The following is a 27061-nucleotide window of genomic DNA, read 5'->3' on the forward strand; positions in this document are numbered from 1 at the left end:
ATCCTTCACTAAATTGTTCATAATCCTCAAATTGTTTATTTTACACAATACAGTCGACGCTCATTATAGCGACCACACATTATAAAGACCGTCCCATTATAACGACCAGTGGTAAAAGTCCCTACTTTGTTCCTACGAACTCTACGTTAATTCGCCTTCGTTATAACGGCCGTTCTGTATCGTCTGATCCAATACAACGACCGAATTCAGCGGACGCTATTTCTGGTGTTCTTTCCAATAAACAAATTTGTAGCTTGAAATGACTTTGATTATTGTTTACGGACATCTGCCTGAAGTTTTCAATGTCAAATCGAACTTTGAGAGGGGTGGAGGGATTACCATTCACCACTGCTAGCACAGAAAAAATAATGGGAGGAAAAATTGAGAAATTTCCAGATTCCTAAGAAAAGGGAGTTGACAGATATGTTGGTAGTTTGGTGTTTGAATCTAGTGGTTTTTAAAATTTGGGGTTCTCGAGGGACTTTTAAATGCTTCTTTGAAAAGCAAGAAAAACACAATTTATCACCTATATCTGAAACAGAATAATGTTTCACAAAAATCACTTCTGTCAAAAAGGCAAACATCTGTCTGGTTTTATCTTCAGAAAATGTTGTGGTAGTAGTAGTAGTAGCAGATTTGCAAGTGTGTAACATTTTCCTCCCTATATTTTCTACTTTAAAATTTGTTTAATATTCTGTCATAATATTTTGCACACGATTTTTCTAAAAAATTCCTATGATAAAAATAATTTGGGCATTTAACTGGAATGTTTGAAAAAGTACCATTTTTTTCGGAACAGCGGGGCATGCATGATGACCGTGTATATATTTTTTAATTATACCTCTTATAACGACCACTCGTTATAAAGACCTTTTTCTCTGGGACGGAGATGGTCGTTATATCGAGCGTCGACTGTATTTTTTTTTTATTATCTTACACATCTTAATTTTGTACGAGTATGTTTTTTTTATATTATTATTATGACGTGTTTACTACGCTTTTTATTTATTTGTATATTATTATTATTATTTACTATTTATTTATTTTTAAATCGTGATATTTTCAAACTTAAATTTTAACTTTTTATATTCGCGGCATCCTTTGATGGATTTTTAGTGATATAGTTTTGAATATTTTTAATTTCACAAACAAAAATTATGACGACCACATTGATTATACGTAATAGTTGACCCTTATGCAAAACATAAAATATATACTACACTACAAATGAAATGATAATATCTTGAGTTCTTTTCGCTTTACTCATACAAAACGAAACATTGCTTTTCTCCCTTTCTTTTTCAGATTTTATTTATTGTTTTAAAAAAGCTCCAATGTTTTAATTGCACCTTCTTTTATGAGATTTTAAAAATAGAAATAAAACATTTGGTTTCTTTTCAATAATTAAATTTCCTTAATTAGTAAATAATCCTATGAAACTGACTAAAATGTATCCAAATATGTTTTAAAAAAAGAAAAACAATCCGACTCGATTTCAAGCAAGATTTTCTTTTTTTTTCTTCTGAAGACATGTTCTCAAATACAAGCAGTAAAGCTTGCTTTGGAATTCCTTTCTGATTCAAACTGTTTTGTTGTAAGAAAATAATGTGGAAGGGATAACCACAAGACACCAAGGGGGACACCTCCTTAGGGAATCCGCCCAGGCAGCCTCTGTTATTCCTCTCTCAGCTGGGGACTTTTAGTTGTAGGCACAAAAGTATCCTTTAGGGAAATAGGGGATTAGCCGCAAGTTTTGATCTTTTGTAATCATTTATCTTCAAAATACTTCCCACGCTTGAGCAACTGATATCTGGACACTCAGAAGGGATTTAAAAAGTCATCGCAATTATGATAAAAGAACTGAAAAGCAAAGAGATGTCACTGTGTTTATTGGTCCTTTTGAAGGGTCACAATGTATCAAAAGGCACTGAAGAATACTTTTTATCCTTTTAGAAAATCATTCCCACAGTTAAACCGTTTTTGTCCATTCAATGCCCTTGTTCACAGATTGGATCGATCAGTCCATTGTTTGAAGAATGTTTTGTTGAGCCCGTTTTGAAAGATAGATCATCTTACATTTAGCAGTTTTGATTTCTTAAGTGTAGAAAAAGAAAAAAATGATATACTGAGATAAAAGCAAAAAGAAAACTAAATCAATAAAATAATTAGTGTTATAAAAATAATTGCTTTTCGTCCTATCCTCTATTGTTTATTATTTTCCTGTTATGTACTGTGTAAATTTAATGAATATTTTAGCACATATTAGCAACCTTGTATTTTATTGCACTATTTAATTCAGTGCCAAAAAACTAATAAAGTGAAGCGATTTTCGAGTGCAAGCTGAACAGCAAAAACAAAATTAAAATCCTGATAGCAAAATGGGGAGAAAAGTGCTATTACAACGTAGCAAAAAGCAACTCCGTTCGTTATCTGCGGCATGCTCGTTAAGGGGTTTCGGGCTGATCTTGGAATGGGTTAATAAATATTTCTTTACACAAAAAGATTTTTAAAAATCATTTAATAATAGTAAAATGATTCAAGTGATGTATTTTGAAAAATGAAACAGAATCTTACATAAGAATAGGGGCAGAGGTTTGAAAAATCTTATGTACCCTTAGGGGAAGGGATCAAAAATCGCCAAAATCATCTTTACATAATTAATGAATGGTTCTTAAAGTATAAAAAGCATAAGTTACAAGATCAAAAATGGGCAAGAGCCAAAATATTTCACAAGCACATGGCAGATATTACATAAAGATAAAGTTTCATAAGAATTAATTTCAATTATAGGAAAACGGGTAGGAAAAAAGTTAGGCACAAATTAACTTTTCAGAGTAAACAAATATAAAATACAATTTTACTTCAAATAGCACCACTATGTATATTCTATATATATGGTACTCTTAAACCTACACAAATCTTTGCACAATTTATCAAGTTTTTAGGGAAGCTAAGAAAGGTATACAGGAACTACAATTCGATACTTGAAAAAGCCTCAATTGGTGCGACTCCACAACTTCAGAATAACTGCAAAAGCAAATGCCAAATTCTACTTAGTATGTTGACATCTGTATACAAGAAGCCTGCATATAGGGCCCACTTTCTTCCATCATATATGAAGGAAAAAGTAAGTTTCTTCACTTTTCCTTTTAATAGGGTTGTAAGATTTAACATGAAAAGGAGATATTTTGTTCTTGATGCATGGAAAATTAAGGATAAAAAACATTCACTTTTGAAAGTTTTACATTTTGTAACTTTTCTTTCATACTAAGTGAGGTAATATTGCTTTTTCAAATCATAAATACACAATTCTTGCTGTGTCTACAATGGACAGTTCATGCTATACAGGATAAATGTTTATTAAGTAACCACTTGTAAACACAGTGGAATTAATCAAATCAATTTATAAACAACGAAATCAACTAAAATTCAATTATTGTATCCTTAAAAAAATAACACTTTTATACAGTACAATCCCAAAAATCCAGACTTGCCAGGAATTCAGACGTATGGATTGTAGAGATATTAATAATAACAACTTAAAAAAATTAATTAAAGGCTTTAAAGTAAACTTAGAAAAAACAATTTCTTTATTACAGTTACTGATAGAAAACCTCCCCCCCCCCCACAAAAAAATGAGTCCAAAATCTATAAATATATAAAAATTTATGTATATGGGTGGGTGCGTAGTATAGATCAAGAGCCCCTGAGAGCCTAAGTCATAGTATAAAGGCCCAAAAATTTTCTGTGTAAGCACATCACCAGGTAAGAAAGGTTCTCTATTATTTAAGCTAACTCGTGGTAGGAAGCTGGCAGCAAAAAGTGTGTCATAAACTAAACCATCTTGGAGTTATTCCCTGTCAAGTGACCTCGTCATGTCCACCCGACCATCTCCAATTCAAACTAAGTTTTATAGAGGTGCAGACATGTCTTTGAAGCTAACCTATACAAATTTTCAGCTTCCAAGACCCAAATCCTAAAAATCCAGGATCAATTAAAAAAAGGCTCTGAAATGGCAAATCAGCTTTGTGAAAAATTGCCATATTTTGGCTAATTTGCCATTAAGGGCCATTTTGGAGCCCACTTTTTTCTTTTCTTTTTGAGGTATCCTAAATCCTCATGATTCGTCTTGGAAGCTAAAAATTTTGCATAGGTTAGTTTCAAAGGCATGTCTGCACTTCTATAAAATAATCCAAATCCGAGATGGTTGGATGAGGACCATGAAGTCACGTGACATTGAATGAAGCTATGATATTTAGTTTTTGCAGCAATTTTACGCATGCACGTACCTTTACTACCTGTTTCCTGCCAAAGCCAGGGCGACTTATTTGAATATGATAAATCACAGTATCATACACATTACTTCTCAAGTGTGTTTTTTGTGGGTATGCCATAACTTTCATAATACAGTAGAAGACCGTTATAATGCACACCTTGGGACCAGAGCTTTTGCATTATACAGGATTTTGCGTTATATCAGATCATTTCACAAATTTTGAAACTAATATTAAGAATATAGCTATATATTAGCACTTCAGAATGAGTTTTATCTGCAATGAGTATTAAAGCACCAATATTACAATTAGTTATTCACAAATAAATATGTTTCACAATCAAAAGGTGAATTCTCCTGCACTTCTGCTAGCTTCATGGTTTGCCTAACAGCTGAATTTTCAAGAGCCCTCTACTGGTATTTTCTTTTTACTGTGAACACTAATTTTCATTTTAAAACTTTGAATTAGATGGAAAGATGAGAAACTGTTTCAAACTTTAATTTTCCCAACAATTTTTATGTTTGCAAGACAAAACAGAGGGAGTTTTTTAACTTCAAAACCTATTGTTTACTTCTGAAATATTGTGTGGTTTATAGAGAATTGCGTTATATAGGTCGGTGTTATAACGGTCTTCTACTGTACCTCATCAAATTTTGTAAGTATCAGAGACTTTTTCACCACTACAGCAAAAAACAAACAAGTAACATTTCGCTGTTATTAGAAAAATTATACTTAAAAGCCAGATTTTTAATTTCTGCTGTCTGGGGAGAATGCTTGGAAGAGGTCGATTTGCAATACCAATTTTATACATAATGTATATTTGAAAAAAAAATTCATGATGGCAGGGCACATTGTTTAAAATGATATTATGTATTTGTATTGATTAAACTAGTAGCAATTGAGGAAAACATTTCGATACAAGTTATAGTTAAGTTGATTTTGTTGTTAATGAACTATTCATTCACTGTTTTTTAAATCATAAAAAGTCAGTCATTGCAACTTGAATCAAAGAGGCTCAAGATTTTGAGTAACTTAGTATTACAGAGTTAATTAACTTGCAAATGTTTAATTAAATATTAAAATATATATATATAAAATATGACTAATGTACAAAAACAAAATATTGATCATGTAAATATATCATGAACACATATATTAAATTCATTCATAGACGAGACACTTCGTAACATCAAGGAATGATAATGATATGTTATTTTCAAACAGAACCAGTAGTATTTCACTTAAATTAAGTGAACTGTTGTGCCATCTTGAGGAAGTCGCCCAGAACGAAGTATATCTTCATAGCTAGGAGGTGCAACAGTGGTTTTGTATGATTCTTGAGGACAAACATCAGATCTGAAATAGTTAATGCATTAAAAATGTTTAATGCACTGTTTGGTAAGCGTTTAATAGTGTTCTTTTTATTATTAAAATTTTAAAGAAAATACAGCATCTTCCTAATAGGTGATCTATGTCTAGTTGTCTAGTTACTTGATAGATGGTGCCATTGAAATCAATTGCCCTTCATCTTATATAATTAAAAACTGAGCGTATGTATCTATGTATGTATGTCCAAGTTACTTCTCCCAAACGCCAATGAACTGACCATCGAGCCAGGTATTGATAGATTCCTAATTTTCCCATCTTTATGTTTGGCAATTTAACATAATCCTCTGATAATAATTAGCAAAGATATCAATTAAAAACCATTAATTATGACACTTAGATTTCAACATAAAATCCGTATTTTTTAAGGCTTTCTTCCATTCAAATTATAATTCAGTGCTTCATCTCAACAATGCTTTTATCAAAATTTATAGAGTGAAGAAAATCATTGAGACGAAAGATCTGCTGCCATTTTTGTTCTCAAATATGAACAAGTAAAATTCTTGCTTTTGTTTTAAAGACTTTTCCTGTAATTGAAGGATTCGAAATGTTTACATTTTGGTTATTTTTCCGCCATCTGCATTTAATAGGGCTCGACCGATGGCATTTTTTGGCCGATGGGCCGATGCTGATTGTGGGCCGATTGTTTTTCTCCAAATGGCCGATGGCAAAAAAATAATAATAATCAAACGAAAATAAACTGCTAAGATTGTCAGGGATTTGAAGGATCCTTCCCCCTCCCTTTCTAAACCTTGCCACCATTTCCTGACGTTAAAAAAGGAAGTTTTTGTTTTATTAGGAGGTTTTCAAGAAACTGTCTTATAATCAAGTGTTAACTTTTTCAAAAAACGAAATTTAGGAAAACTTCATTGATTGCTTCCTCATACAGTAGAAAAAACATTGGTTCCATGATTTTCCTCTGCCATCCCCTCACTGAGAAACAAGGAAATGTACTGATATGATATCAAGAAAACCTCTTGTTTGGTATCTAAGTAGTTTTATTCTGGTAGTGATACGAGAGACTTACAGTTCTAAGAGATTTTCTTTTTGCCTGCAAATATAGATTTAAAATATACTATCCTTTTTGGGAAAATAACGTTTCTTTTTCCAAAATATTTAGGGTAAATTTGCCGCCCCTGAAAAAATGCCGCCTGGGGCGACCCACCCCCTCCGGCTCTACCCTGACTAGGCCACTGGTCTCACACGTATCCCCCCCCCCCCTCCTTTCTATTTCAACTATATTCGGTCAATACGAGAATAGTGCAATCGGAAAACAGGGATTTGAAACTGAAGCAGGCTTTTAAATGAAAGTAAAGCAAGTTCGTACGCAAAATGTATATTTTTATGTTATGACTACACATATAACTTTATTTTGTGCATGTTATTATTAGAACTCATGAATTCAAAGAAGCAAAGAACTAATATACATTAATTTGAGGAAATCTATGATCTAAGTGAGATTGGAATGTAAGACTAGCTACGTTGGTGGGAGGGCTGCCATTGCTTGTGATTGATAAATTTCTGAATGTTAGGTTGTAATTAACGCAGTGCATCAGAATACTTTCAATATCTTCTTGGATGCTTTGACTTTGTATATGGTGCTCTAATGCTGAAAATTCAGATTCACTCATGTGTGGATGAAAACTACACCAACAACCTGAAAAAAGCAATAATGTCGAAAATATTCACAAGTGACTATGAAATTGAGCAAATTATAGTTAGGTTTACTTTTACATTTTATTTTTTCTAACCATGTACACCTACCAGGACACTCTTCTTCGCCCACTAGGGTGGTGTGCACCTCCCCCGCTTCAGTTTGAGAACCCTTGCCTTAGAGCCAGGGTTGGGTTTTGGACTGTCTAAAACTGGTTTAGGACAGGACAGGTGGTTTTTACCGTCCAAAACTGTCTAAAACTGTCCAAAAGTGTCCGAAACTGTCTTAAACTGTCCAAAACTATGCTAAAGCTAAAGGGGTGTAATCTAATCAATTTGTATTTACTACAATATTTGTAATGCATAAATAAAAATATTAATGAGGTTTAATTGTGATGAGTATTTAATAATACTTTTCTCCAAAATGTTCATTTAAAAATATTTTACTTAAAATAAAATGCCAATAACTCTATCGCATAAAAACTTCCTTTGGTACAGTCATGAAAGGAAATTCACATTACTACCAAGACAACTAATTTCAGTTACATTTATAACTCAAAGGACTGTTATTAAATGTACAATATTTTTTAAAATGCTTCATTTTTTTCAATGGTTTTGGCAAATAAATTTTGCGTGATGTTTTAATGAAAATTATTTTTTAAATCTTAGATTAATGAACAAGAAATTAATAATTAAACACAACTTATATTTTAAAACTTGTGCTATTCTTTTTTTTAGTTCATATTTTTAATATAATACATTCTATATTTACAAGAATTGTCATTTATTGCATTTAAGTCAATTATTGCACTATATTTTGACTACTTTCTTTCGACACATGCATAAATGTCGAAAAATCTGGTTTATGGAAACAAAAAAAATTTAATTTCTACGTAACTAGATTAAAATCTGCTGTATATATAAAAGCTATATATATATATATTTATGCTTGAATGTTCACATTAAATAAATATATTAAATAGTCAAAAAAAAAAAAAAGACACATTTTGTTCTGTTTTTGATATTTTCTCACAAAATATGGTTTTTCAAAAAATAGTTTTGGACACTTTTGGACACAAGGGTTTTGAACCGGATGGTAAAAACCTTGCCAATCCTGCTTTCATTTGCACACATGCACAAGCATAAGTAAATTTGGTTACCATTATCAAAAAATAATAATAATAACAATAAATAAATAAAAAAGATAAAATAAACTCATGCATACAAATTTAAATTTTAATCAAGAATTCAACTTCTGTAACTAGATTAAAATCAGCGGCATAAATAAGTTGCTGTTCACATTGAATAAATGTTCTATATAAAACTTTACTTTAATGCATTTTATTCTGTTTTTGATTTTTCCTCACAAAATACAATTTCTCTAAAAATATAGTTTTGGACACTTTCGGACAGTTTTGGACACAAGGGTTTTGGACAGGACGGTAAAAACCAGGGTTTTTACCGTGGTTTTTACCATAGTGTCCAAAACCTTGCCAACCCTGCTTAGAGCGAGCAGAAAAACACTTTTAACACATGCACCCCAGTTTCTTTTGACATGAAGTGGCAGATTTAAAAAAATCGCAATAGCGCAAGAGGCCCCATTACCATAAGGGCCCCGTAGGAGTTACAAAAATGCTTATGGTAGAACCCATTTCAATTCAACAAGGTGCGTAACTTAATGGTCCCGGATTTTTTTGAATTTAACATAAGTTAAAATTCATAAAAAATTAAGATATATGTTTTCTTTTCTTTTTTTTTTTTTTGCCCAAAAAAATTTCGGGCCGAGATGTAGGCTGCCAGAGATGGCGGTCGTCACTATCTATAAAGTACATTATCTCAGGAACAGTAAAACACATTTTGTTGCGGTTTGTTTTACTTGAAAGGATATTTTTTCTTGTTTAAAAAAAAAGTTAAAATATTTTTTTTAAATTTTCCTCAAAAATGCCAATTTAATATTTTTTATTTTATTTTTTACAGTTTATTAGTACTACTGTGAGCACTACGTTCCCTGAAAAGGAGAGCTTCCACTTTTTGTTTATACGATATTTTAAAGGCATTTGAAGAAATGGGGGTTTTTAAGGAACTCTTTACATAATGGCAGACCTAAAAATTTAAAAAAAAAAAAAACAATCACAACAAGCGGCCAGAAAACACTTTAAAGTTAAATTATATAGCAAAATTATCATTTTTAGTCTCCACGTTATCCAGGAGTTTTATTCTTTATGAAAACAATAGCGCAGTCTCAATCCGATTCGCTGCTTTTTCCCACGCAACCTTACAGCGTAGCATTAAAAGAATCGTTAAGTGCAAGTCATCTTGTTTTCACTTAATTGAATATCCTGAATCAAATGGTGACTCAAAATGAAAATTTCGCTATATGACTGAATTAAAAGTGTTTTTTGGCCACTTACTGTGAAAAAAAATTTTAATTTTCAAGTTTGCCTTTATGTAAAAATTCATTAAAAACCCTCATTTTTTCAAATGCCTCTAAAATCTGTTACAAGATAAAGTAGAAGCTCTCCTTTTCGGGGAACGTAGTGCTCAGTTGTACTAATAAATAGTAAAAAAATGAAAATTTTTGAAATAGGCATTTTTGAGATAAGTCAAAAAAAAAAAAAAAAAAAAATTAAACTTTCTTTTTTACACAAGACTGTGGGATTTTTCTTTTTTTAATTTTGTATATTTTCTTAAACAAAAAAAATATTCTTTTAAATAAAACGAACCGCAACAAAATATGTTCTATCTTTCCTGAGATAATCCCAAGTGAGAAATCATGACAGGGCTGACATCTTTAGCGGCCAGTATCTCGGCTCAGGAATTTTTTTGGGCAAAACAAAAAAACAAGCAAACATATTTCTAAATTTTATATGAATTTTAACGTACGTTAAACTCAAAAAAATCAGAGACCATCAAGTTACGCTCCTTGTTGAATTAACATGGATTCTACCCTTATGAAAAATGTTTTACAAGTTCCGTGATAGAGAAAGAGGGCTCCAAAATGTATTTCGACGGGTTCCCAACTTTTAACTGCACCAAAGCGATACAGGAAGACTGCATTACTGTGATTCACATTACAAATATCGAAAAATTAAAAGTTACCGTTGGTTCCACGAGAAACTAACGAAATGTCACAAAAACCGGTTTTGCCATCTCATATTTGTTTCCAAGTTGGTCTCCGATTCGGCAATAATGATCTTAATGATCAGTCTAAGATGCTATGTTAGTTTTGCATTGAAACAAGTAATTAATAGCTACAAAAATGAGTAAATAGGCCTTTTAGAACATCCGATTGAAAACAAAAAGGGAATTGCACACAACTGGAACATACGCAGACCCCATATACGAAATTTTAACCTTCTACAGCTTAACATTTTTGAGTTGTGACTTATGAGAGATACATTCGCACATCCAATCGCAAAAAACAGTGCAATAATTAACTTGTATGTACATAGGCGAATTTAGGACCGAGTTCTTGGGGGGGGGGCAGGATTTTTTTTTTTTTTTTGAGCAACACTTTAAATTGCCCCCCTTCCCCCTATGTTTTTGGTCTGTTTTCCTGCGATGCATAGGTTCATGCTTTTACTCTTTTTTTTCCTTTGGTGTGTCGTTTTCATTCATATGTGTTTTCTTGCTGTCCTTTTTGAATTGACCTTAAGAGAGGTGACTGGTATCAAGAGAGTGACGCAGGGCTCCTTTTTAAGTGGGATAAAGAATGTCTCCCAATTTAGGGGGTCCGGGGAAAATTTTGTAAAATGGATGTAAAATTGTGCATTTTGAAGCCTAATAAGGGTTAATTGGAAAAACAAAAATCTCGGGGAAAAAATAGACAATTTTTTTAAAAAAAGTTTTATGATTTAAATGTGCTTTGTGATGTAAGTTAATACTTTAAAAGAAATGCTGTACAGGATTAGAAAATATGTAACATGAGAGTAACATACTGTTACAAATCCTGTAAAAAGTAATTATTGTAGGAACGTAACCTGTAAATAGTTTCCCGTAATGAATATACAACCCTTTTTTCATTCGGCTAAAGTATACGACCCCTATTTTCTTTCTTTTCATTGATAACGGTCTACTACTTTACAGAAGCGTGTGGAATATTTGAGAAATTTCTTTTCGGTGTATTTAAGCCGTTAGCGATGGATAAACAGTTAGTTTGGATTGATATTTCGAGCTGAGGGCATTTTGCTCTGTTTATAGCGAGGCATTTCGCTGTGTTGTTTTCGTATTTGGAAGTAAATACGTGTGTAAACGTTGAGTTTACGGTGTTGTGTGATAATTGCTTAATTGCTGATGAATAATTTAGCAGTGGTTGAAGATCTTTCCTGTACATAGTGTAAATAAATTTCCTGTGTTTTTATCAAGAACTGTGTCTTCATTTCAAGAAAGTGGAAGTCGCACCGAATCCGTTACAATTTGGCGCCCAACGTGGGGCTACTTCAGGACTTTCTTGCAGTAAGTGTGACTTTGGACATTTTTTCATAAAGACTTTTTAAATTTGGACTTTATTTTTATGGTGATTACTCGCGCAATGGATGAACAATTAAAACAACTGCTTGATGCAATCAACTCTGTGAATAGTGATATGGCGGCTAATCAAAACCAATTAAAAAGTGACTTGACTGCAAGTTTTACTGCAAATCAAGAACAATTAAAAAATGAATTAACGACTAACCAAGAACTGTTAAATAGTGATTTAACTGCTAAAATTACTACAAGTCACGATGAAATGAAAAGTGACCTAACGTCGATGAAAACCATGATGGAGAATCAACTAACCGCCATGGGAGATAAAGTCGATGCTCTGGAAGAAAAATTTGATACTGTGGAAGAGCACATCGCCTGAGGAGTACATCCAGGATCTCCAGGCCCGGTTGGAAGATGTTCATAACTTCGCACGAGAGCGAATCAACATCGCGGCGGAGAAGATGAAGACCCGATACGACACAAGGTCTACTGGACATGAATTCAACGAAGGCGACAAGGTTTGGTTATGGAAAAAATAAACTATAGAATTCTCTCATTACAACAACCTTTTTTTTAAATTATAAGCAGTGCAGAAAATGAAAAGGAATAGAGGTAGTGTATCATTTTTTCCGGGCTAAACGGATTAACAATATGCAGTAGAAGCAAGATAAAAGCAATCAATACAAAAGAATTTCCAAAATACTGCATTCGGGGTTAAATAAATAGCAAGATATGAAACATGTGAGTCACAAAATTTTTTTTCAAGTCATATGCTACATACATGATTTTTACACTTTTGATGCACGATATAGCAAGGAGCTAAATTTGACATATCTTGGCATCCTCCCCCTACCATTTGTTAGAAATTTAAAATTTAAGGTTTGTAGCCACGCTTTTCCAAATATTCAAGCACTTGAAGATGAAATTAATTTTTTCAAGCACTTTCCATTTTTCAAAGAACAAATCATGCAATTTTTTGTGAGTAACGGACCCACTTCAAAGCAGTGGCCCGAAGCTATAGCTTGTTTATCTTATAGGCAAATCTGGCCCTATTACCTGCAGATTTTTGTAATTTTTACGAAAGTTCGTCAGTTTTTACGATTAAAGGATTTTTACAATTTTACCAATCTGAACGTGTGAATCCAGAAGGTTCTTCAAAATCTTTCATCTGAAACAACACAAAATATCTAGTTTTTGAAATCACGCAAATTGAAAATAAACATTCTGAAAAGAAAGAAAACAAATCATAACGAGCAGATTGTTCTGTTAGCGCAAATGGGGGAGTGGGGGGTTCCCTTTGTTTTAGGTTCTAATTTAAAAATAATCGTAAATTATTGTAAGTGTTGCAGCTGAATGCATAGCTCGTTTTGACTATATTTTCATTTGTATATTTGCCCAAATGGTTTTCAGTCCAAAATAGTGAATTTAGGCATATTTCCAGCACCCCAGTGATAGCTGTACTATTTGTATTTAATGTTCTTTTTTTTTCTTTTCTCCCATCAGAAAAGGACATTCACTATCCTCTTCATTTTCAATGAACTATTCAAAAAAAGAAAAAATAATAATGATTTTTTGTTTTAAGATTTTGGAAGATGTGTTGTTACTATTTAAAGTCCTCCCAAAACTGGGGGGCATTGCCCCTATGGCCCCCTCCTATAAATTCACCCATGCCCTGTCAAAAAAGAAAAAAATAATGTTAAAAATTTTTTGGAAGATGTGTTGTTACTACATAAAGTCCTCCCAAAACTGGGGGGGCATTGCCCCCCTCTGCCCCCCCCCATAAATCCACCCATGTGTATGTACCTGAATGCAGTATTAAAAATTCTTTTAGGGGTGAAAAATAGAAATTCGTACTGAAATTCAAGTAAAAAATTTTATATGAAAGCAATAACTCCCTTTTTTTTAAATTAAAAAGTAAAACAGCGAAGGTCCTTTTCGAAAACATCGGCCAATTCCATCGGCTTTCCGATGTTTTTTAAGGCCGATGTTTCCTGCAAGTTAGCATCGGCCGCCAATGCCGATGGCTAAATTATTGAACCATCGGCACTGATTCATCGGTCGAGTCCTAAAATTTAATTGATTTTTTTTGGTTCAAGCCTGAGTGTTGAACACGCAACACTTGACATAACTTTTATTTTTGAGGTAGACCGTGCAAAGCCGGGTGACGCAGCTAAGTATGTAACATAAGCAGTGCCATCAAATAACTAGATAACTTGAGCTTCGACTCACCAATTGGGAGAAGATCGAAAAGTTAACACAAGAGAAATGAAATATAATCATTGGCATGTAGATATACTATGAATGAACCTTAATCTTTTCATTTTCGTTACCAACTTCAATGTATGTTAATGCATTTGCTAATAAAAATATTCATAAGAAAATAAAATCATCATATCTCTCAAAACTAAAAGTAGTTGTTGACAGTTTCAATATTCTATGTATTTAAAGCAAAAATAATAAATACTTAACTAAATGATAATTTTTCAAATTTTAAACATTGTGAATTCATTTTATGTAAATAGTAACACTTGGTAAGAAAACAAATTATTTAACCTTTGGATGTAATTTATAATGATTATCATTCATATAACATGAATACAAATTACCTAAAAATGTTTCACTTAATTCATTTCTTAATACAGGAAGTTTCTCTACAAGGCACTAGGTTCAGATCAAAAAAATTAATATGGGAAATATGTTATTTTTGTGCATTTCAAAATTATTTACACCCTGCAGTAATACAGAATTTTTTTCTGAAGCCTCTAACATATCGTACATACTCATGAATAAGTCGATCTCGCATAATAAGTCACATATACACCCCTACTTTTAGCAGGAAAGTTGAGACAAAATTGAAAACCTGCATATAAGTACAGTCCCTACTTTCTGAAAAAATAGAGCATTTTGCTGCAAATTTTGAATTTAAACAATATAAAAAGAAAAAAAATGAATTGTGATGAACATGTTCGAGTGAAAAAACATCCGATTTTTATTATTTTGCACAAAAAGGGTTCACTTCTGAGATCGCGATTTTTGTAAAGGGTTCGACTTTGCCATTACGATTTTTGTTACTTGTTGCTTTTACTTTGATTTAATATCAATAAAATTTTGAGCTGCAGCCATATTACATTACTTAAAAAAAAAAAAAAAAAAGAGCATTCATTAGCAACTATTGGAAAATTCTTGAATTCGGTGATTCCCGCACTTATAGCATAATCTGCCGTTTACTGCAATATTTCAGCAGACCCTCCCCCAGGCTTGGACGGTAGGGCGTGGCACCTAACTTGCCCTATAATTCTTAGGATGCGCCTAACTTTCCCTTTGATTCTTAGGACGCACACAACTTGCCATTTTATCGGTAAAACGGAGCCCTGATTTCATTTTTGTTCATGAACTGGCACCCTTCTGATTTAAGATTCTTAGTAGGAAAAAGAAGAGAGCCAGTAGTGTCCCCTCCCATAGTTTTCCTACAATGTCTTTCTTTTAAGTGATAATAGCGAATTTCCACCCCTCCCCCTCTCCCCCCCCAACTTGGATTGCCATTGAGCTGACTATGAGAAAAGCATGTCTTCAATTATCAGTTACCACAAGGGATAAAAAGTGGCTTGGGCATTGTAGAGACTAAACAATGTTCTTCAAAGGGCCTTTTACTTGGAGAACACCACTGATAAGCCACTGCTGAAAATTCGCAGAATCACTTCCTTACTCCTTGCCTCAGGATTTGCATCACTTCTTATTCAATAATGTGGAGAGTTTTACACTTACTCCAGCGAAGAATACTGGCTGTCATCCTTATTGCTTCATGACAAGGGAAGTTTTTCTTTGTCCAATTGACATGTGTTTTAAGATAATCTTAACTCTTCTCTTCAAGCCAGATAAACGTTAAGTTAGCCTGGCATTTTATAATCTTTCATTCAAATTCAAGTTTTTAGTGGTGCTTTTACATTTTGAATTAGAATTAAGCAGGTGCAGTGGAGCCCCACAAATCCACCGCCCTAAATCTGCCAATGTTCAAAATCTGCATAATTTTTTTCCATTTTTTTTTCACGAAGTTAGTTAATTTTTTGTTTTAATTTTATTTCAATCTAAAAATCTACATCCCAATTATTTGCTGAAATAGTTGTTTTTGCGCATAATTCGTGGATTATTATTTATTATGCATTATATGCACGCCAAGCATTCTTTGGTCTGAAAAAAGTTTCTATTTTTGCTCAATACACTTCATTTTGTGTTACTACTGAAAAAATAATGAGAAATATCGAAAACCTAAAGCAGATGCTAAAAGATTGCTACAGACTTACAGCAAAACACTAATATTTCGTGTGACACGTGGTATCAAAGAAATGCAAAAATACGAAGAATTCAGCATGTAAAAGCCAAATGTTAATGATTTTGGACATTTCAATTGAAAACAAAAGACTTAACTATTGAAAATAAAAAACAAGTGCTAAGTTACAACTAGTAACAGCTGAAAGAATTAGTTATCATAATTTTTTTTGAAATGATGATAAACTATTGAATTATCCTAGGAAGTAATTCATGAATGTTTTGAAGTTTTTATAGTTGCGATAGTAAGACATTTGAACCCATGAATTATATATCCTATGACTATATTCACTAATGCTTTGAAGCGATAACATGCAGTTTAATATGTCGAAAAAAATGGCCTTTTTTAATCCTGGGGGAGAGAAGCTCTGATTTCAGTCTTTATTTCAGACAGGCCATGTAAAGCCAGAGCAGAATGGAGAAGTATTTACTTCTTGAGCATCTGCTTAAAAGAGTTGGACTAAAATTGGAAAAATGTTCACATTTTTGAGTTTCTTGCTACAAATTCTTCTTTGAAAATGTTTGGAAATTCTGCCCCGCTTATAAGTTTACTCCAACTTTAAACCTCATTTTTCGTATTCATTTTCTCGACTTATATGCATGTATATACGAGTAAATTTTGGGGCGTATTAGTAATTAGATTTTAATAGGGATTGGGGGAAATGTTGCTCATTGATACAATAGGGCAGGAAAAATTAATGGTTTCAAATATACAGATAAAAAATGTGAACTCCGATTTTGAAGAAACTAAAAAAAGAGCTTTGTTCCATAATATTTCATAAAAATCAAATAAATCAAGTTTCACTGATCCCCAAAAAGTTTAGACATGCTTCTGAGCAAGGAATTTTTATTGCATCTTTTTTGCTAATCAGACTCCTGAATCCTGATGTACCTAATTATTTTTAATTATCTGCTTAGGATTTTGCAAACATTGCTCAATGTATCATTCAGCAAAAACTGCTGGTGTCGTAATTTTGTACTACAACAGTACTACTATTACAGTTCAGAATTTGGAATGACTTCTGATTACCTCAGTGGCAGAAACGCCGTGACACGGCGACATTGTTGCGGACGACGAAACAAAATCGCGGACAGTTCTATGCGCACTAAAAAAATGAAAGTTGTCCGCAGAAAAAAAAAAGGTTGTCTGGAGAGAAAAAAAGAAAAAAAAAGCTGTTTGCAACTGTCGGACATTTATTTCATATGACATTTATTTCATATTATGGTCGGAAATGAACTGCTGACGCGGGGAAGGATTGCGGGGGGGAGGGAAAAATCCCACCCGCGGGTGGCATGTATAAACCCAAACAAAACGATTTTTTTTAAAATTGTTTACTGAAAAAGCAAATCTGAAATCAAAATAACGCATATTTCTGCATACAAAAAAAAAAAAAAAAAAGAAGAGTCAGCACAATTCTGTGATGCAAGCGATAACTAACTAATAACATAGTGAATAATTTTGCTTGTTTGTTTCATCAAATCGTTAGCAGTAGTATTGTTAAAGTTCTCTGAAAATGCAGCGTAAAGACTTTTTCTTCCCTACAGACTTTTTCTTCCCGCTAATGACTTTAAAAAAAAGCATTTATCAGCAAATTAAAATGTGATCGCTTCAAATAGGGTTACCAGCTTTAAAATTATTGCCATTTAGTGTCTGGTTTTAAACTTTTACTCCTCCTTTTTTTTTTCACGACTTCGAATTTTTGGTGAATGTGTCAGTGATATTAATAATATTCATCATGTAGACCTGCTAAATGGCAATTCTAAAATTATTTTTTTTTTTTATTTACAATTTTTTAATTTTAACGTTTTCATTTTGAAAATTGCATCCGATATGAGGATCGAACTTTTACTTTTTTTTTTTTTTTTTCAAGCTAACTTCGCTTTATATGGAGGGCAAATAAATGAAAAGTCTATTAAAACCATCATTTCAAGATTTTAAAACGAAACTTCGTTTTTGTGTATGAGTCAAAAAATTAAATGCCAAATAGATGGTTTAATTTTAGTTTTGCTGCAACTGTGTCGATAGATATTAATGATATGTTTATCTTGGCTTCTCTGTGGCTTATAAAAAGCAATTCTAAAATAATTTTTAAAAAATTAATTCTTTTTGAGCCGTTTTTATTACTTTTGGAGACTTTACTTTGCGAATTGCAATCTCTTTGCATACGCTTTGAGAATTGGATTTTTCGAATTTTTGATGTTTAGTATGCTTTCTCTGTAAAAACGATTCAGAAACGTTCCTGGAAAATAATAGGCAGCTGATGTGCCCAATTTCAACCAGTAATGTATCTTACAAAAACCAGGAACGTTTTCCGACAAAAGTGAGTAACCTTCCTGAAATACTGGGAAATCTCCCCTGTTAAAGCCAGTCGTAAATCTTCCACAAAATGTAAATAGGTTTAATATATTTGATTATAGAGTCTTCCTGGTTTACCAAGAAAGCTCCAGAAGCATAACTGCAAGCAAGAACCAAACATATTCCTTGCCTGCAATTCCTGCCTCGCAAAGCTGCAGCTATCCAGTGACTTATTTGTTCCCATTAGGAGCTTTGTCAATCCAGACGAGCCGTGATTAAATTAAAGCCGATACACTTAATAAACACGTTCAGTCAACCTTTAAACTGGTAGCAAAAAACATTTTTCACACCAGTGAAAAGTCTGCATTCGTGCATCTTTTAGCAATTCAGGAAACTTTTTTGCGAAGATACTTGATTTTGCTGGGAAATAGGTAAAAACCTTTGAAATCCCGAAACGTTCTACGGAAATAACCAGTAACGTTTCGGAATTTCTTTACAGTGTTGTTAAGAGGTAAAGAAATAAATTCTCCTCTTATATTCAGGGCCGATCCTAGGGTGTCGGCCGCCCGTGTGCAAAGACCTAATGTGCCGCCCCTGGCCCCTCAAGTGTAATTTGCCTATTTTGACTAATCTTTAACGTCTATATAAATCTTTCTTTAAATTTCTATGCCAAGTTCGAATTTAAAAAGGGGACGGGGGGGGGGGGAGAAGAATGATCTTATAAAAAAGAAGAATTTTTTTATAATAAGAAACTTCTTAGGTACAATTTATATCTTTGAAGAAAGTAATAGATATCAAAATTTACTAGTCGTAAAAACGCATTTTATGGTCTTTCTTCAGTGACATCAGAGAAGGGACGGGGGAAGGGGAAGCGTGGGGGGAGGTGTCAGGGGTTCAGGGGAGGAGGATTGCTCGAAGAAAATTGTCGAAATTGGCTTATGAAAAATATTTTTAGTTAATCTCTAGTTGTGTTCGGTTGCAAGGACAAAAGAGTCAAGTATATTCAAGATGCATGAAGAAATTTTCGAAATTGACGTCAAATATCGCAATTTTAGGAACTTTTTCGAGACTTTAGGTGAAAGTAATGTTGCAGTTCTTTCCTTAAATTCTTTCAAAATTGAAATCAATTTGAAACTATTTTTTAAGAAAGTAGCTTAGGAAAGGAACGATCAGCGTTCTTCCCGAAAAATTTCCGAAACGGAAATTTTAAACCCGCAATTTTGGGTTACCTTTGTTGACGTTACAAGAGGGAGGGAGATTCAATTGTCTCCCATCGAAAGATTTGAAATATAAGTTTAAAACGCAAATATAGGCCGTCTTTGGTAACGGTAGGGGATCTGGCGGTTATCCTCCGGAAATTTCTCGGCACTATTTTTTCAAAAACCCGCTTTTGGCTATATTTGAAAACAATAGGGGAAACGTGAAAATATTCCGAACCAAAATATCTTTCGGAACTGAAATCCATTATAGGCTATTTTTGGGAAGGAAGGGTTTTGGAGCTCTTAAGCGGATAGGAAGGGCTGTTGTCTGAAAACACGTTTTGGATTTTGGAGCCAACATTTTTAGGCTATGTTTGATTAAGTTAAGGTGGAAGAAGTGAATCAGAGATTTAATTGAGTTTTTAAGATCGATGGTTCAACCAGCGAAATTTTCTGAAAGTCAAGTCCTAGAAACGCAATTTTAAGACTTCTTTAGTTTCATCAAGGAGGTCATGGCATCCTTTTGGATCTTTGTTTTGGAGCTACATTTAAATTTGTTTCCCGGGGCAAGGAACCTGTCCTCCTACCTGATCTGAAACCGGGCAGTTCATTCAAGATTCTAATCAGAAAAATTGTCTTAAAGGGGGAAAAGTACAACATTTTAGTTCGTCATTCATATATGTTACTCTCAAGGGAGTCGCAATTTTCCACTTTCTCTCCAACGCATCTTTGATTGTTAAACACAGAGTTTGTTACATAGTTTGTTGTTTGAAATGCTTGCAAGAGTATCTAATCAGTATAGTTTTTTTTTTTTTTTAAATAATTTAAATAAAATATGTCTTCATTGTTTAGGTCTATAAAAGCTTGGAGGGTAAACATTAGTGGCCGCCCTCGGTGCTCCTTTTATTAGACGGCACCATTTCATGCTTCAGAAGGGGGCCTTTCCCCTCCCCTGTATCCATGCCTGATTACTGGTTCTGTCACAAACTTTGCAACCAAATGAAGCATGTTGTTAAGAGTAGATATTAATGGACAATGAACCAACTCAATGTTCCCTAACATTCTATTCTCTTAAACTATGCTATGCTGTCCTGAAATCGAGACATACTATGACAATTGAACATTTAAAAATCAGCATATTTATTCTACTTATTATAAGTTATCTTGTGAGAAATTCGTGAGGAATTTTGCTTGATTATAAGAACTATATGATGCGACCTGCGGCCGCCCCTTGCTTTGGCCGCCCTTGTGCGGCGCACACTCTGCACACCTGCTAGGATCGGCCCTGCTTATATTTATTGAAATCACGAAATTTAGATTTTTTAACGAAATTCTGAGATCTTAAGAGTTTCAAAGAGTTAAATGCTCAACTACTGCTTGATTTTTTTTTTTCAATTATTAAGCAGAAATTAATATGATAACAGAAAAAAGAAAAATTTCACACGAACACCCATTTTGAAATTTCATTTTACTTTGTCCTCCCCCCCCCCCCACGCAGAATAATTTGCTTTTTCACAAAATGAAGAGTTTTCACATAAAAAAAGGACCCTGTGAAAAATTCCTGAACAGACCCCTGTTTATAGCCAACACATGTTTGCAAATGTCAGGTGCCCATCAAGGACAGGGGGGCGGGAGTCATCAGATTGCACCATTGAAACTTTTAGGAGGTAATTTAAGAAAGATTTTGGGCTTAGTTTTGGAGGGAGACATCGTCTTTGGGGGGGGGGGGGTTCACCTCCTGCCTTAATTAAAAAAATAATTATTTAATAAAGGACTTGTTTACATTTTTTTTATTGAAACCACGCTCGAAATTTCGCAGACAGATTATGAAGTTCAGAAAGCTTGTCGCAGACAGCTACAAAACTTTCTGCCACTGGGCTGATTACATCAAGAGAGATTCTTAAAAATTGATTAGATTTAACACAAATGTTTTGAACTCTGTATTTTTAAGATCTAGCAGAACCTTGTTAATTTCTCTGATAAATTTTAACAATAAAAAAGCATCTACCTTAAATTTGGCTGTTGGGGCCCTAAAGTGTTGAGCAGAGGACGATGAGCTTGACCTAACGGTGGAGACTTTTGGTAGAGTCCTTTGGTATGGCGGTGATGTCCAGCTACAGATCCAGATCTGTGGTAAGGTACTCCATGATGAAATCGTGTTTGAGATGATTCTGTAGGAGATTGGGCAAATATGCCTTGTTGCACAGGGAACTCTTGAAAAGCAGGTTGAGTAACATTTGGAGAATGTATGTGGTAGTGTTTATAATGATATTGCTGAACATCTCCAGATGAAACAGTTTGGGTGGTAGAAAGTAGAGGATTACTGAGAGGATCATAGCGGATGACAGCACTTGATGGTGCAGAGGAGGGTGGTCCTTGTTGTGGACGTGTGGAACGATAAGCCCGAGACCGCTTTTTTTGCTTACGGCGAACACAGCATTGAATTGTAAGAAGTACAGTGTTCACGGCTCCAAGGAGTACACCTATGTACACAAGAACTAAAAGCTCACCATTCTGAACATGCATAACCGCACCAGCAATGACCAGGGCTACGCCAGTCATGATGGCCAGAATGAATATTGCCTGTTGGAAGTAATAGCAGATCTCATGGATATTGCACTCAGTTGTGGATGAAGATGAAGTTGCTGACACTGCAGAAGGGGGAATACGATCGGTGTGAGAGGTCCCTCCACTCCTACTAGAGGCAGCCGTACTATGCAATCGTTGCTGATGCTGTTGCCGAACTTGTTGGCCATAGTGAGGGCGAGGTGCAAAAGGTGGAGCTGCTGAAGATGTACCAGCAACACTGGTACCACTGTAACTTCCAGAATTTGTGTGTTGTGAGAAAACACTATGAGCTGCAGGCACCGCGAGTCGTTCGCGGTCCACATCAGACATTCTTTATTCTAAAAAAAGGAATTTTGTCATTACTATGTACAAGTTAAAGCAGGAAAAAACAAAGTTTATCAATTTGGATCAGCGCTGGCTCATGCCCTATTTCAATGGGTATGCCTGGTACTATTTAACGTTTGATAGTTTTATTTTAGGTAGATAAAATTAATGGAACAATAATAGTTAAACTAATACTAGACAATATAAAATTAGGCTTCATAGTATTTAATAAAACTTTAGATAGCACAGCAAATATGATTTAAATTAACTGATAATCAGATTTTAAACCCAACCAGATTAAACCTTTTAACCAATCAAAAAACCTTTTTTCAACTAGTCATATGCAGCACAGATGACTCACTGTTTTATACTAACTAACTTCAACATGCTAATCCTTATAAATAGTTTGTTAATTTAAAACACTATTAAGATTTATCACATTATGAAATATAAAAAAAGTTAAAAAGTTAGATCTATTATTGTGTTTTTAATTTAGGCAAGGGGGCTTCCATGGTTCTCTGATAATAGAAGCTTTGCTTTGTATGCCATGGGTTCGATTCCCACCCGTGCCTTGGGGATTTTTTCCTTCTCTTTGTGTGTGTATGTGTTTGGGTAGGGGGTTTGAGTTTCGTTCTAGTTACTGAAAATTTCACTGCCTTCAGAAAATTTTATTTGAGTTCACTATCACACCTGTTTATTACTACAGGGTCTAATCAGGCTGGTTTTAACATATTTGTTGAAGCTAGAAATTCTGAATGTCCTGTCACTAGTTTGAATTCTGACACTTTTGCAGCAACAATATTATATAGGTTGTACTATTGATTTGAATCCTACAGAATCTAGTTAAATTTTTAAGGGAAACAATATAGAAAACCTATATGTTTGAGCATCACGTCGGATATTGTGACTGTAGAGAATCGTTTCATTTTTTATGGTCCCTTAGAATCATTAGGTAATGTCCTTTTTCTCTGGAAACAGCTATAATTCTTAAAATCAAAATTGCATACTGACCGACATGAAACGGCAATAATTTCGGTATTTTTTTCCAACACTCCCAATTCATTTTTATTTTCACTAAAATACTTTTCCAACATCAAAATGTGTGATTAAACATTGATTTATGTAAAATCACCAACTTGAATTTAAAATTTGTATGTAATCAAAAAGTAAAGTAATTTTACAGATTGTCCTAATCATTAGATCACAAGCTGTCATACACTGGTGTATCAGGTCCAATTACTGGTGATTTTTGTAACTTTTTATATTTCTACTAGCTCACCCGGCAAACGTTGTTCTGCCATAAAAATATTTTCCAGTGAATATTTTGGTTTTTAATTAAAAAATAGAGAATGTATTTTAAATTTGTGAAGATGATATCTTTGACAGAAAGAGGAATGGAGTGCTGTAGACAATGATCACAAATAAAAAACACCAACCATTCATTTTCTCAATATTATGCATTTCATTAACATAACAAATAAACTAGTTGTTCAATCTATTAAAAGTTTGAAAAAAATGATATTTTTTATTCCAAAATATGAAAATGAAATAAAGGAAATCAATATTTATTTTCAAGAGCAATTGAATGTACGATATTTTTTGTCAATATTTAGCTAACACAAATAAGCTCGATGGTTTGCCGTTGGCCAAGCCGAAAACTTGCCACATATAATTATCTGTGTGAAAAATATGGTGTACTCAAATCTAAGCCTCAAACAGACATTGTTTGTTCTTGCGACTTGGTGATACAAACCAATACAGAATAAAATGTCAAACTGGACGCAATGCACGGACAAAACATCGGAAAACTTTCAATGTGATTTAAAATCTTTCTGTTGCCATCTTCATTTTGTCTACAAATAAAATGTTTGTAATTAAACCAAGTAAGGCTTTTACGATGATTTTCAACAATGGTTTTTACAATGATTTTCAACAATGGTTTTTACAGTGATTTTCAACAATGGTTGTTTTTACAATGATTTTCAACAATGGTTTTTACTATGATTTTCAACAATGGTTTTTACTATGATTTTCAAAAAAAAACCCCAATTCTGCAAGCCTTAGGGACACCCTGATTACCTAGCAGCAGGGTTGGTCATTTTGCCGGCGAAATGATATTTTTGCCGGGACAGTGGAAAAAACCAAGGTAAAAATGGAAAAAATGGCAAAAACTCAACTACAGATATTGCATTAAGTGATGTTAGCTAACAAATAAAAGTGATGTAAATAATGCATAACAGTATGAATAAATATTTTACTTACCAATTTTATTATTAATGCTCTAAAACCGAACTTTTTCCTCGTTTTGCACTGTACTAAAAGTTTTTTTTCGTCTCTTCTGTATATTTTATGCTTTTTGGTTGTGTCACCTTTCTTGCGTTTGAGCAATTATCTGATGATACTTTTTCATTATAATAAAAATTTGAAACATAGTTGCAGTTTTAAAAAGTAGCTACTAACTTTAAAAAGTGGTCACTAATAAAACCGAGTCTGCCGGCCACTGGCTACTAACCAAATTTCCCAGTTTTTGGCTTTAGTTGGGGGCATTATTACAATATCATGTATTATATGTAACGTCCGTTACAAAAAGGTAAATAAATTCTCCTCACGTTGTGAAACATTCAAAAAAAAAAAAAAAAAAATGTTTTCTTAACTATTTTCTTTATTTAGGCTGTTAGGTATTGTGGGAAACTAATATCTGAAGCTGCAATAATAGTTTGTGGTGAAACTGTAAGAGAAAATATTATTCCGACACCTAATTTCAATATGCCTGAAATATTAAAAACAATTCACATTTTTGTAATTTTTTTAAAAACTTTATTCTTTCTGTATTTAGTTCTAGAAACTATGGGACACTGTTGTGAAAAAAATCACATAATAACACTAAGATTTATTGTGCAAATTAATTAATCAGTCAATGAATTAATTTTGAAAAAAAAAATCTAAATTGTTTTTTTAGGAAATCGAATATTTTTCATTTTTCTCCAATTTTTTGCTGTCAGGAAGGCACAGTTAAATGTCTACCAAATTCAATAAAATATTTTATGTGCTCTAACTGGCTGTCTATGCAGTATTTAAGTTCTATTACTCTTTAATATTTGGAATTTATTTCAAAATATATTTTTTATGCAAAATGATTTTTCAATCTTTCATTTTTCAGTGTCAAAGGGCACTAGGGTGGTGCTGCCAAGAGGGTTAGATATTGCTTAATGTTTAAGAAATTTCTTGTGATATCTGACTAGCTCATTACGAAACGTTTGCCTGCTTATTAAAAAAAAATAATTCCACAGAAAGAAGAAACAAATATCCGCCCATGTTGGCTCATCATACATCGGTAATGTTTTAATTTGTCATAAATTTCACATCAGATGTATCCTTATTCAACTTCTTATCTTGCATTTCCAGAATAAAGTGCAAAAATATATATAGGTATGCAGCCCCGGAACTACATACTTGCAGAAACCGCAATGCCGGGGGAAGGGGGGGGGGGGCGCTGTACTAAAGGGGACTGTGGTTTTCAGTGGCATAGAAATCCAGTAAGCAGTTAGGGGCCTTGCTGATTTTTTGCGGGAGGGGCCCAAAATATATAGGCCCAGGCCTATATGCATGACATAGCAAAAGGATTGAGCATTTAATTTGAACAAATAAATAAATATTATTGCAATTATTTCATAAATATCACAAAAAATTCATGACATGATCAAAATGGAAGGGGGGGGGGGTGGTAAAATGACACTTAACTCATAAATAATTGTTGAAAAAAGTAAAGTGCTAGATGTACCACAACAATATAATTTGAACATTATGGAATAGACTTATTGTGAATAAGAAAAAAGAAGCAGTAGCCAAACAAGGAATAAAACTTAATGAAAACTATAAGTGAGATATGTTTTTAATGAAAGTAGTAAAATGATAAATATGAAATAAAAGGGCCAGTGATACGATGCTATACCATTACATTGTTTTTAAAGCAACATAAAGTTCGCAAATGCAAAATTTCTCGAGCAAATGGGAATTGATGAATTAATATGAAGATGATTATTATGTGAGAAACTTTCAATCAGCATCGGAGCAACAAATAATGTAATTGCTATCATTTGCTATTTATTTTAACTGTCGCAATAACAAATTAAAATGTTTTACACATAACACGTCTATACTTAAACGAAACACAATGACAGATGGTTCGATGCACAAAGTTATATACAAATCAAATTTACAATACATTTCAAAATGATTGTACGAGCAAATTACAAACAAACAATAAATAAAATCAATCCGTCACACCTTTGTATTGATATGCACATCCTCGCATTGACATTAACTTCTGTTCTTTTTAGGTTCAGCCGCACTTTGTAAAAAGAACTAACAACAGTGACAGCATCAGTTAATCAGTTCATCGCCCACCCACAACATCCATCAATTACGTCGCCGCCATTATGGGACACTAACACAGAGATACGGTTACGGAAATTCTTTAAAACGTTGATAGAAATTTTCCTCCATCAATTACAAAATAATAATAATCATTAAACATTTTTTCTGGATCCTAATGTCTTTTCTAGGGC

The 27061-nt window shown here is 33.3% G+C and overlaps 1 protein-coding gene across 1 annotated transcript; it reads right to left on the minus strand.

Annotated features, from left to right (window-relative positions):
• Positions 1-5515: 5515 nt before the first annotated feature.
• On the minus strand, positions 5516-26919 carry LOC129234680 (uncharacterized). Its single transcript, XM_054868727.1, has 3 exons — positions 26781-26919; positions 21610-22507; positions 5516-5630 (listed from the first exon to the last, which is right to left on the minus strand). The coding sequence occupies exons 2-3, from the start codon at positions 22497-22499 to the stop codon at positions 5516-5518; spliced, it is 1005 nt and encodes a 334-aa protein (XP_054724702.1). The 5' UTR covers positions 22500-22507; positions 26781-26919.
• Between the last annotated feature and the right edge of the window lie 142 nt (positions 26920-27061).

Source organism: Uloborus diversus, chromosome 1 (genome assembly GCF_026930045.1).
Source record: "Uloborus diversus isolate 005 chromosome 1, Udiv.v.3.1, whole genome shotgun sequence".
NCBI lineage: Eukaryota > Metazoa > Arthropoda > Arachnida > Araneae > Uloboridae > Uloborus > Uloborus diversus.

Excerpts from the sequence above, each read along its gene's own strand:
- LOC129234680 (XM_054868727.1), bottom strand. The coding sequence starts at position 22,499 with ATGTCTGATGTGGACCGCGAACGACTCGCGGTGCCTGCAGCTCATAGT. Across the intron at positions 5,631-21,609 it reads CCCCAACAGCCAAATTTAAG|ATCTGATGTTTGTCCTCAAG; the intron begins GTAGATGCTTTT and ends TAACTATTTCAG.